This window comes from Lycium ferocissimum, unplaced genomic scaffold (genome assembly GCF_029784015.1).
Source record: "Lycium ferocissimum isolate CSIRO_LF1 unplaced genomic scaffold, AGI_CSIRO_Lferr_CH_V1 ctg10228, whole genome shotgun sequence".
Classification (NCBI taxonomy): domain Eukaryota; kingdom Viridiplantae; phylum Streptophyta; class Magnoliopsida; order Solanales; family Solanaceae; genus Lycium; species Lycium ferocissimum.
The window spans coordinates 1-14012 of NW_026713214.1; the positions used below are offsets into that span (position 1 = coordinate 1).

Sequence of the window (14012 nt, forward strand, 5' to 3'; positions counted from 1 at the left end):
CGAACATGTAAGCTAATCTCAATATATACTCGAATAATCGAAAGGCGGCATATGATATGCATGCTTCCTTTCAAAACTATATATATATATATATATATATATATATATATATATATATATATATCCCGCCATTGTGGAACGTACAGCCCGATCCATATATCATGTCATCCCGCATTTGGGGTAATCTCATAATCTGCCTACTACAGTGGTATCCACATCTACGTGCCTGCCCAACCGACTATAGCGCGGCGCGGCGTAAGAAAATAGTTATACATATATATAAATGCATGAAAAACTCATTAAAGAATGCTCTAAACTCCTCAGGGTAACATAAGAAGCTAGTATGTCTAGTATATCAATATGATAATGTTACACCTCGCATTCTCAGAGCATGATCATGCCACGTACTTCACCGTATTAATGGAGTATCGGAGACGTTCCATGACGTTTTGGAAGGTACAAGCCATGGGAAGTTCGTAACAATGAAGTAAAGGATGAACTACTTCAACTCCATAATCCTCTAGAACTCCCCTAATCTCTCCACACTTCTCTAGAATTTTTCACACTTCTCTCTCCACTACAAGAATATTCTTGAAGGCTCTCCACCATTCCAAAACATTCTATACCATCACAAAAGAGGATTAAACTCCAAAGCCCCAAGCTAAGTCATGGAGAAGGATTGTTCTTGTCTCCACTTAATGTTACGATAAATTTGGTCTTGGAGGAAGTTGAGTGGGGTGAAGTTCTTTTTAGTGTAAGTTATGTTCTCCATTCTATTTCTCATGATTAAGTTGATTTGAAGGTTTAGCAAGTCCTATAAAAGAAAGAGAATCATAGTATAGAAGTTGCAAATTATTAAAGTGAAGATGATGACTATGGAGTGAATTTGAAAGGAGATTTTGGATTAATTTGAGATTAAATTGAATATAATTCTTTGATTATGGTATTGTGGATATTGTTATGGTTAGTTGAGAAATTTGGAAAACATCGTGTAGGATGTTTTATGGAGCCTATTGGTGTTGAGAATATTGTTGTGATGTTGGGATTGTTGTTGATGTTGTTGGTTGTTGGATTGTGATTTCGGGCTAGGCATATAAACAGGGGAGGTTTTGCCCGAATTTCGGCAGATTCTAAACGAAATTAAATTGAAGGCTTAAGATGAGCGTATGACATTGAGCCTAATAATAGTATGAATGGTTTATATGTAGATTTACGAGCTTGGAAGGATAAACATTGAACGACTAAGGCGACCGAAAGGTATGTTAAGGCTCGTCCCTTTCGTCCAAAGGCATGATTCCTACAGTGTGATTCCATAAGTATTTCCATAACCTCCTTGATTTCAAAAGATAGAAGTTTATGATTCTTAAAGCTTCTTGTGATGCTAAAAATGAGAATGTTTTTATGAGGGCTATGTGAGGATAATTTTGTGCTTAAAGGTCTCAAATATGATTTCAGCGATGAGGTGAAGATGATAGGCTATTTCATGATTTTCTCGATTTATTTCATTGTTGTTGATCTCACCTTATAAATTGTTCCTTCAAGGTAGGATAGAGCGATAGTTTTTATTTGAACTCCTATGCATGCCATGAGTATAGTAGATGTATATGGCTATTTTGTGACATTACAAAGTTCTATTATTTCATTTTGATTATGCACTGCACTCATTTTCATTCTTCATGTATATATAAGCACGAGTTGACGGGGGTGATTTGTGACCTTTGTTATATATATATAAGGCACGATTGACGGGGTGACACCGTGACCTTTGTTGTGATATATAGATGGCACGGTTGACGGTGGGGTGACGCGCGCGCGCTTTGTTGTGATGTGTATATGTATGGTACAGTTGACAGGGGGTGACGCTGTGGCCTTTGTTAGTTGACAGAGGGTGAAGCTGTGGCCTTTGTTGTGATGTGTGTATGTATGGCACAGTTGATAGAGGGTGACGCTGTGGCCTTTGTTATGATATGTATATTTATGGCACATTTGACAGGGAGTGACGCTGTGGCCTTTGTTGTGACGTGTATATGTATGGCACAGTTGACAATGGGTAACGCTGTGGCCTTTGTTGTGATGTGTATATATATGGCATAGTTGACAGGGGGTGATCTTTGTGGCCTTTGTTGTGATATTTCTATGGATATATGTGTTTCTTTGATATAGCTGTACTGATGCATTTATTTTGCCCATTCATTGACATTTCTCAAATGTTTTCTAGGATTTTATGTACATGTTGATTTCATGCCTTACATACTCAGTACACTATTCGTACTGACCCCATTTCTTCAGGGGCTGCGTTTTATTCCCGCTGGTACAGACACTCAGTCTGGTGATCCTCTAGTTTAGGACTTTAGCTCAGCTGCTTGGAGGGCTCTAGTGTTCCGGAGCTCGAGTCGTTGTGGTACCGATCCTTTGATATAGGTTCTATTATACTCTTAAAGGTCTGTAGACATGTGTGGGTTCCGTATATACGATTTGATCAGCTATGCAGATGTAGTTCGTTTTGGATATTCCCATGCATAATGGTAGCCTTACCGACTTGCATATTTTGTTATGTTTGGTTAGCTGTGGCTTCTCAAGAGACAGGTCCTTTTTTATGTATGATATGATGAGTTTACAGCGTGCTATTACAGATTGCCATATTGTTTCCAGTTTCAGTCTAATCATATCGAGCAAGTTCGTGTACAGGTGTCCAGTTCGGGCACTAGCCATGGCTTATCGGTTTGGGTTGTGACTGATAAATCTATGGAAACTGTAAATATGGAAATATGAAATCAAGGATACGATGAATCCTATACTGTCTAGGAATAGAGTCTTTGCTACTCACTCGTTTAATTCTTTCGTTCGTATCATAGGGATCATGCCAAAATAAATAAAAAGGATAGCCTTAACATACCTGGAAATCTATCTAATCATCCAACGTCTATTCCTCAAGTCCGTAGGTCTACAATCAAGACTATAATATCACAATTGGACCATTTACACCACTTACAATCTAATTTGTATACGAATGGAACTTAACGAAACTCGGGCAGCATTTCACCTATAATCCTTGCTCCAATCCAACTCTAAACCAGCTCATAATATGCACAACATCACCATCAACAACAACAACATCAAATAGCAATATAACCAAGTAAGAACCTCCCCAAAAATCTCATCAAAAAAAGCCCACAAGGTAATCAAATTAACAAATTACTTTATGCTTTCGTAGCACCATTTTCGTTACTTTAAACTAGGGAATTCTTCCATATCAACTTAAAGAACATGAGTAGAGGGTAGAACATACCTTAAACTCAAGAAAATTCCACTAAAATCCTAGCTCCAAGCTTTCAAAATCAGCCACACAACAAGGCAACAATACTATAATGATCTTCCTACTAATTCCCAACTTTTTGAGGTGAAAACTTAATTAAATTTGATGAAATTTATCTTGAAGATTTTGGAGGGTATTAGGGTCTTCTTGGATGATGAAATGAGGAATAAATCCTATCCCAAATTAATATAACAAAATGAGAAGTTGGCCACCGCCTCAAAGGATGGTGGCGTTGAACCGTTCGACGACGGTGTTGACATGGTCGACGACCGTCGACCTGCCACCGTCGACCATGCCACAGCCCTTGATTCTTAGGTGGTTGTGTGTCGACTCTGTTCTGAACACCGTCGACATGTTGACGAGCATCAACTTGCACCGTCAAGTTGTACTATGCATTTTTCTGTTTCGTCATCGTTTCGTTTAATTTCTAATCCTTCCAATACTTTTAATACTTAAACTTAGCAATTTGTATACAAGAGTTATACTTGTCTAATATCCCATAACCTTAAAGGAAAATCTTAAACCTTGAGGCCGAGGTGATTAACACACAACAGACTAATGACGTATCGAAATGGGAGATGTAACAGTCTCCCCCTTTAGGAACATTCGTCCTTGATGTTTAGCCGATAGATATTTATAAAAATTTTGGCAGAGTCTCCTTTGTAACTTTACTAATCTAACCTGTACACAACAACCAAATATAATACCACACAGGGCCACATGCTAAAATATACAACATTATGGCCTCACACGACCAATCACAGGACTCCACAAAACAATCTTTACCATGGCCTCACACGACATAATACAATAACTATAAATACATCACATACCTGAAGTCTGAACTTCCTCAGAAGATGAGAATTGATGTGGATAGCTGCTCTTCATATCATTTTCTGCTTCCCATGTCATTTCCTCAACATTATTATTCCTCCAGAGCACTTTAACAGAAGCCATGTCCATAGTTCACAATCGACAAACTTGTCTGTCTAATATAGCCACTGGGGTTTCCTCGTATGATAATTGCTCGGTCACCAGGACATCACCTACTGGTACGACTCTCAAGGGATCTCCTATGCACTTACGGAGCATGGACACATGGAATACTGGATGTACGGACTCTAGATCTAATGGTAGCTCTAACTCATATGCTACCTTACTCACTGTAAGAATGATTCTATATGGCCCAATGTATCGAGGGATTAACTTACCCTTTGCCAAATCTCATCGCTCCTCAGGAAGACCCAATCGCCCACCTCAAACTCTAACTTACATCACCGGTTATCTGCATAGGATTTCTGTAGACTCTGTGCCGCTAGTAATCTTTCTTGAATTACCTTTACCTTGTCAACACTTGCTGTACTAAGTCTGGGCGTACTAGCTGATTCTCTCCAACATCGAACCATCTTATGGGTGATCTACATCTTCGCCCATATAAAGCTTCATAAGGAGCCATCTGAATACTGGAACGGTAACTGTTATTATATACAAACTCAATAAGAGGCAGGTGATCATCCAGCTACCACAAAAATCAATTACACAAGCCCTTAGCATATCCTTGATGGTCTATATAGTACATTAGCCTGTCCATCCGTCTGCGGGTGAAATGTTATACTAAGACTCACCTGAGTCCCCAATCCGTTCTGGAAAGATCTCCAGAAGTTAGCTGTGAACTGCGCCCGTCTATCTGAAATAATGGTTGTAGGAACCTCATGAAGTTGTATAATCTCTCTAAGGTAGAGCTTCGCATAATCTTTAGCTGAATAAGCAGTTCTGACAGGTAGGAAGTGAACTGACTTTGTAAGTCTATCAACTATAACCCATATTGAATCATACTTCCGCTGAGTACGGGGCAAACCTGTAATGAAATTCATATAAATTACCTCCCATTTCCATGTTATAATCTCAATAGCCTGTAATAAACCTCTGGGCTTCTGGTGCTCTATCTTAACTTGGTGGCAATTTGGACATTGAGCGACAAACTCTGCTTTGTCCTTCTTCATACCATCCCACCAATACACTTCCTTGGTATCATGGTACATTTTGGTTTTGCCCGGATGAATAGAATAGCGAGAATAATGGGTTGTCCCCATAACCTGCCGACGAAGCCCTACAACACTAGGGACACATAATCTACCTCAATACCTGAGTACTCCATCCCCTGAAATCACAAAAGGCGTCTTTTCTTTCTGAGGAGTCGTATCTCGATAATGAACTAAGACAAGATCTTCATACTGACGTTCTTTTATCTCAGCGACGAGAGATGAAAGTGCTGTATCCTGAACCGTAACTCCTGTATCACCTGAATCTATCAATCGAACTCTAAGCCTGGATAGCTAACAAACTTCACGGGCTAGCTCTCTCTGCTCTGGCAGTAAATATGATAAGCTACTCATGGATTAATGACTAAGAGTATCGGCTACTACGTTTTCCTTTCCAGGATGGTACAGAATATCAACATCATAGTCTTTTAGTAACTGTAGCCATCGCCTTTGGCGTAAGTTCAAGTCCTTTTCCTTAAAGATGTGCTGGAGGCTCTTATGGTCAGTATAGATATCGACATGGATACCATATAAGTAATGCCTCCACATTTTTAAAGCATGGATTACTGCAGCTAACTCAAGATCGTGGGTTGGATAATTCTTTTCATGCTTCCCCAGCTGTCTGGAAGCATAAGTAACAACCTTATCGTGTTGCATTAATACACAGCCCAACCCAATACCTGAAGTGTCACAATAAATCACATAGCCATCTGTTCCCTCTGGAAGAGTCAAGATGGGTGCTGAAGTCAACTTCTCCTTTAATATCTAAAGCCTCCGCTCATATGCATCCGTCCACTGAAACTTAGCTGATTTTTAAGTCATCTTGGTCAACGGGGCTGAAAGAGAAGAAAATCCCTCTATGAACCTCCCATAATAACTTGCTAGACCCAAGAAACTACGTATCTTTGTCGGTGTCATGGGCCTTGGCCAATGTCTTACAGCCTTGATCTTCTGAGTATCTACTATAACGCCTTCATCTGAGACAATGTGACCAAGAAAAGCCATAGAGTTCAGCCAGAGCTCACACTTAGAAAACTTCGCATATAACTCTCTATCTCGGAGAACTGTAAGCACTACACGTAGATGATCTGCATGTTCAACCTCCGGCGGTGAATAAACAACAATATCATCTATAAATATCATCGCGAATAGATCTAGGAAAGGTCTGAATACACGATTCATCGAGTCCATGAATACAGCTAGAGCATTAGTTAACCCAAATGACAAAACACGAAACTTATAGCGCCCATATCTAGTCCTGAATGCCGTCTTCGGAATACTTTCCTCCTTTACCCTAACTCGATGGTACCCTGATCTTAAGTCTATCCTCAAAAAATATTTGGCACCCTGCAGCTAATCAAATAAGTCATCAATCCTCTAAAGTGTATACTTATTCTTTATAATTACTTCATTCAATTGCCTATAATCAATACGCATTTGCAAGGAGCCATCCTTCTTTCTTAATAATAATATCGGCGCTCTCTACAGCGATGTACTTGGCCTAATAAAGCCCTTATCAAGTAAATCCCTCAACTGCTCCTCCAATTCTTTCAACTCTGCAGGTGTCATTCTATAAGGAGGAATGGATATTGGCTGAGTATCTGGTAATAGATCGATAGTAAAATCAATCTCCCACTCTAGCACAATGCCTGGAAGCTTATCTTGAAATACCTCTAGGAACTCATTAACCACAGGGACAGACTGAAGGGTCGGTGACTCTGCTTGTACATTTTAAACCCGAACCAGGTGATAAATGTACCCTTTTCTAATCATCTTACTTGCCTTAAGGTAGGAAATAAACCAACCCCTCGGCAAAGCAGTATTACCCTTCCACTCTAAAACTGGCTCGCCTAGGAACTGGAATCGAACTATCTTCATTCTACAATCGACATTAGCATAGCAGGAAGCTAACCAATCGATGCCTATAATAACATCAAAATTGATCATATCTAACTCAAACAAATCTGCTATGGTATGACGATTACAAACTATGACTACACAACCTAGATATACTCGCCTAGCTATGACTGGGTCACCAACTGGTGTAGACACCTCAAAATGCTTAATCGACTCTGGCTCTATCCCAAACTTACCAGCAACAAACGGAGTAACATATGACAAAGTAGAACCTAGGTCAATCGATGCGTATACATCATAGAAGGAGACTGATAATATACCTGTAACAACATCAGGAGACGACACACGATCCTATCTACTAGCTAATGCGTAAATGCACTTCTGAGGATCGCTCGAACTAGATGCTCCACCCCTTCCTCTACCACGTCCTGCTAGTGTCTGAGAACCTTGCCCTGATGGGCGTACAGATGAAGAAGAACTAGCTATGAACCCTATAGGTTGAACTATACCGACACCACCCCTTGATGGACACTCCCTTATCACATGACCTGCCTGGCCACAAGCATAGCAAGCACCTGATCCCAATCGACACTGTCCAGCATGTAATCTACCACACTGGGCACACCGCGGAAAGGGTGGTCTCATCTGGCCTGACTCCTGTCTATACGGAGCACCCAAAGATCTATAACTCTGGCTCACTTCGAAATAAGAAGGTCGATCAAATCTCTGACCTAAAAACCGCGAAGGCGCACTCACCGCTGAATGGGATGGATACCGGGAATACTGCTGTCTTTGGCCTCCTTTGAGCTCACTAGCAATATCTAAAGATCTATCCCTCTTACCATGTCCCCGATCACACTCAAGCTCCGTTCTCTACGAACGCTTACTATCCTCCAGATTCTATGCATATGCCTATATGCAAAAAATATCTATACCCGGCTATAATGCAGCTGTCATACACTCGTCAATCAAATGTGTCCCTAGACTGACCACAAAATGGTGAACTCGATCCTCCATCTCAGCCACTACAGTTGGGGCATATCTAGCCAATGAATCGAAGTGCATGTTGTACTATCGAACACTCATAGCGCCATGCTCAATATGCACGAATCTATCTACTCGGGCCCGTCGAACTTCTGGCTGTAAGTAATGATGGATAAAGGCCTCTAAAAACTCCTGCCAAACTGCTGGAGGGGCATTCTCTCTCCTAGATAACTCCCAAGTCTAGTACCACTGTACCACGATATCACGAAGCCTGTAATAAGCCAACTCTACTGACTCGATCTCGTTGGCATGCATGACCCTCAGAGTCCTCTCCATACCATCAACAAAGTCTTGGGGGTCCATATTCTGCCTCAACCCAGAGAATTCTGGGGGATCTAAACCAAGAAAATCTTGGACCCTCACACTAATAGCTCGGTTTGCCTGATCAACAACAACTCCCTGATGCCGAGCCTGAGCGGCTACCAATCTAGTCAATAACTGAATAACATTCCACATATCCTGATCCGGTGTATCTGGCTCAGGAACTAGCGGTACTTGGGCAAGTGCTGGAGCTGGGGCTGGCTCCCCTCTAACCTTCTCTGGTGTAGGCGGGGTATGTGAAGTCTGAGATGGGGTCTCACTCTGAGACTCGCCCCGGGCCCTGGTAGTCTGCGGAGCATGGCTAGTAGCCTCTCCAGCCACTGTCTTGCCCTTCTAGGTAGCTGTAGCTTTCTTTGGAGGCATTGCTGAAATCAGAACAAGTTATTAGAAGGCGAACTCATACCACATAGCTCTATCACATAATCTAAGATAGAAAGAGTGACAACATCCTAAATGTCCAGCAGTTTCCTGTCTATAAGTGTAGTGGACAGCACACCCATAAACAAGAGTCTGCTGGACACGGTCTGTAGACAACCCAAGGACCGAACTGCTCTGATACCACTTCTGTCACGACCCAAACTGATGAGTCATAACGAGTGCCTGACTTCTACTGACCAGACCCCCTTATGCTTGTACCTGAATCTCACTGAATAACAGGGTGGCCCATATAAGACTTATAACTAAACTATACTGATTTCTGTAAGTGCGACATAATAGATTCTGCGTCGAGAACTCACAATCAACATATATGCATACGTACTGAAGATAACAGTGCAATCCGACTAGGCCGCTACATGTACTTTACAACAAAATAGAAGCCGACAAGGCTACATAATAGCCCAACTACATACAACTGTCTACAGAACTCTAATGGAATACAAAGCTGTATAAAGCATGGGACAGGGACCTATCATACCCATAGATACCTATCAAAATGAACTGCAGCTCCGAACCAAGTGGAGCATACTGACTACTGCTGAGTGGAAGTCCTACTGAGTTGGACTGTTTGTCTGTCTACCTGAACCTGCAGGCATAAACACAGCCCCCCCCCCCTCCCCCCCCGAACAACAAGGGAGTCAGTACGAATAATGTACTGAGTATGTGTCACGACCCAACCCCGTAGGCCATGACTAGTGCCCGAGCTGGACACTCGTATACACTTGTTATCTATAGTCATACACTGCTAGTATGCACGAGCTGATATAAGTATAAGGGAAAAACATATGCAAGTCGAAGCTACTTATTTCCCGAAGAGCTACAGCCTATAACGCTTAATATCGTACCAAAGCCGGCAAGGTCATTATATATATATATAGGGAACGTCCCCAACAAAACATAAGCCGAGAAGGCTACCTTCATACACAGCTGCCATGATAAACATATATATAGCTACGCAAGCCGACAAGGCTGCCACTACAAATGGGTACGCCCCAGACACAAGCCATAACCTTATAACAAAACAACAACCATCCATAGACCCACACTTGTGACCACAGACCTCTAAGAGTGACAACGACGTCATATGACGGGACAGGGCCCCGTCGTACCCTGAACGATAACATATGTACATATCAAAAGTTATACCACGACACTATGCTCCGAACAAAGGAGCACTCTGAAATAGCTGAGTAGATACCCTAGGCTGGCGGATCTCCGAAGCGTGTGTCTGTACCTGTGGGCATGAAACGACCCCCCCCGAAGAAAGGGGGTCAGTACGAAATATGTACTGAGTATGTAAAGCGTCAAACATAGTAAATAGAATCATATCTGAGACAAGGTGTATAGGACTCAATGCAACTACAGAGTTTCATAAAACTTGCCTTTGAACATACTTCATTTGTATCGTTCTCATATCAATGTCAATATAATGCTTTATAATCAAAGCGCATAATCATTACGTATATAACATATATAACGTGCCCGGCCCTTTAGTAAGGGACTCGGTATTTATAATCATAACATCATAAACGTAAACATATTCGTGTCCCGGCCCTTTAGTAAGGGACTCGGTAATAAGGAATATATGCCCTCCTGGCCTCCATCTCCAAATCATCATATCATCACATCATCATCATCATATATATATATATAACGTGTCCCGGCCCTCTAGTGAGGGACTCGGTGAATAGTATAATAGATCGGCGCACGAGAACGTACCCTGGCCCGGGACTCAGTGAAGGATATAGCGGTAAGCACGAGCAGAGTAATAAGCAACCACATATATATGTAAAACATTTTTGAGACTCAGTGAATAGTAACTAAATCAATTCTTGGACATTAGCATGTTACATTATATGAAAACCAAGCATACCTATGCAATTCCTTTTAAAAAAAATAAGAACTCTTGTACATTACATACTAGTCCATCATGTAATAAATAACGAGATCATATTTCAACTATACCAACATTTTCAACATTACGGACGAATAACAATCACATATCGTACTAAGAGTTAGAGAGTGGAGTCACCCCGAGGCTCGATTATATCTTACTTACGTCTAGGACATGCCAAAAGAAGGAAGGAATAGGCTTTGCGTACCTTTAGCGTTTAGTCGTAATAATAACTTGTACTTGCTGCCCAACAACACTTAGCCTATATCAAGATATCAAGAGCTATAATTAGTATACAAGGGATTTCAATACGCACTCCGACGCTCACAATCCCTTTCAAACATTTAGACGACGTTCCGCTCGCATTCAAACCAACTAGTGCTTACAATCTAACATTGCTACTCATTCTTTCTCATATCATTTCAAACTTGTTTAACGTGACTTAGGGACTGTGGTCAGCTTGTATATCATTCATTCCAGCCCCAAAATCACAGCCAAACAGCACATGCACAATACCATTTCACTTGTACTACATGTTCATAACAACATTCAACAATCAACAACATTACTTTCATTTCTAATCTTAAAACAGTCCACGGTTTGGACTGCTTATATCCTTCAACATGGTTGGTTTCATTAACTCCTTAATTCACATATTCAACATACATACAATATACTATAATGTGCATAAAAACAACAATCCAAATTTGGCACAAAACAGTCCACAAATTCCCCTAAAACAGCCCCTTTACACGGCTTCAATGCCATTCCTACAACTTCATGATTTTCACTCCTTTATCCATACTACAACACCTTCAATCCAATCCCAATACATTGTACAAGAAGACCAAACATAATTCCATTCAAATCTACCACACATGGCTCATGTAAACTTTAAGAAAACAGCCCAATTCTAACATGCACATCATAAACCAATTTCTACAAATCTTAGTTCAATCACATATGGTGGTATACATTTATTATTCAACAATACAAGCAAAATGGAACCAACCATTGCTTCACCAAGCTCACGGCTGCCACTCAAGTTCAACCACAACAACAATCCAACAACAACATGCATGAATTACACATTTATATCATCATACAACACAAGAACAATAACCATTCTTACCTTTCAATCTTGTTCTTCACCTTGGTCTAAATCTTCAACTCTCTTGAATGCTACACCTCCTAGTCTCTTCCCAACATCTACCACACGTCCTTATACACTTGAGGAGGATTTAATTTGCTTGGAAATTTAATTTTTTGGATCAAAATGAAGCAAGTCATTCTCGGCCAGCCATGGCCGAGACTATCTCTCTCTATCTCTTAATTTCTCTACTTTGTATTGATGAAATGAGCTTTCAATTGAATTGTGAATCAGATATATCCCTTATATAGGCAGTCCATAATGTGGACATGTGTCCCACTCAAGTGGTTAGCCAATAAAAGTTGGCCAAATCACAAGTGGGACCCACACGGCCACTTAAGCCTACTAATGATACAATTAGGCTCTTAATCTCACTTAGTCATCTAATCTTGGTCAATTAATCCTTATTCTTCAATAATGTTCTTATACCAAACGAAATCCATAGGCAATTGTGCATCGGAACGAAATCGGGAGGTGAAAACCCTTCCCGGGAACCCTAAAACGGCTTTGTCTTTAACTTGTCGCACTTAGCTTTATAATGTCCCAACGTAAAGATACGGGACATAACAGTATGTAAAGCATAAAAACAATATGTACATAATAATCGTGAAAGATATCTGAAACATGTAAGCTAATCTCAATATACACTTTGAATAACAGAAATTGCCTCTGTGTCGCATGATATGATTGCTTCCTTTCAAAATTATATATATAATAATATATTTGCTGATGCTGTGGAACGTACAACCAGAGCCATATATAATGTCATCCGGCATCAGGAGTAATCTCATAATCTGCCCACTGCAGCGATGTGCACATCTACATGCCTGCCTGGCCGACTATAGCTCGGCGCGGTTAAATAAAATAGCTGTGCATATACATAAATGCATGAAAAACTCACAAAAGAATGCTCTAAACTCCTCAGGGTAACATAAGAAGCTAGTATGTCTAGTAGGTCAATATGATAAATCTCTGGAAACTGTAAATATGGAACATATGAAATCAAGGATACGATGAATCCTATACGGTCTAGGAATAGAGTCTTTGGAACTCGCTCGTTTACTTCTTTCGTTCGTATCAAAGGGATCATGCCAAATAAATAAAAGGGATAGCCTTAACATACCTGGAAATCTATCTAATCATCCAACGTCTACTCCTCAAGTCTGTAGGTCTACAATCAAGACGATAATATCACAATTAGACCATCTACACCACTTACAATCTAATTTGTATACGAATGGAACTTAAAGAAATTTGCGCAGCATTTCCCCCATAATCCTTGCTCCAATCCAACTCTAAAATAGCTCATAATATGCACAACACACCAACAAAAACAACAAAATCAAATAGCAATATAACCAAGTAAGAACCTCCCCAAAATCTCATCAAAAATAGCCCACAAGGCAATCATATTAACAAACTAGTTTATGCTTTCGTAGTACCATTTCTATCACTTTAAACTGGGGAATTCTTCCATATCAAATTAATGAACATGAGTAGAGGGTAGAACATACCTTAAACTCCAGAAAATTCCATTAAAATCCTAGCTCCAAGGTTTCAAAATCAGCCACACAATAAGGCAACAATACTATAATTATGTTCCTACTAATTACTAACTTTTTTAGGTGAAAAATTAATTAAATTTGATGAAATTTATCTAGAAGATTTTGGAGGGTTTCTAAGGAGTATTAGGGTCTTCTTGGATAAAGAAATGAGGAATAAATTGTATCCCAACTTAATATAACAAAATGAGAAGGTGGCCATTGCCTCAAAGGACCGTGGTGGTCGACGACCATTGACCTGCCATCGTCGACCATGCCACGTCCCCTGATACTTAGGTGGATGGGCATCGACTTGTTTCTGAGCACCGTCGACATGTTGATGGGCGTCAACTTACATCGTCAAGTTGTACTATACATTTTTTCGTTTCGTCGTCGTTTCCTTTAATCT

At 40.4% G+C, this 14012-nt stretch overlaps 1 protein-coding gene across 1 annotated transcript; it reads right to left on the reverse strand.

Moving 5' to 3' along the window:
- Positions 1-7566: 7566 nt before the first annotated feature.
- LOC132041453 (uncharacterized) lies at positions 7567-8715 on the reverse strand. The gene is made up of 2 exons (XM_059432167.1): positions 8455-8715; positions 7567-8088 (listed from the first exon to the last, which is right to left on the reverse strand). Exons 1-2 carry the CDS (start codon positions 8713-8715, stop codon positions 7567-7569), a joined length of 783 nt encoding a protein of 260 aa, XP_059288150.1.
- Between the last annotated feature and the right edge of the window lie 5297 nt (positions 8716-14012).

What these genes read in the sequence shown, in the direction of transcription:
- LOC132041453 (XM_059432167.1), bottom strand. Translation starts at nt 8,715, where the DNA reads ATGTGGAATGTTATTCAGTTATTGACTAGATTGGTAGCCGCTCAGGCT. An exon ending in ACAGGCTTCGTGATATCGTG is followed by an intron (nt 8,089 to 8,454) that starts GTACAGTGGTAC and finishes AAGCGTTCGTAG; the next exon opens with AGAACGGAGCTTGAGTGTGA.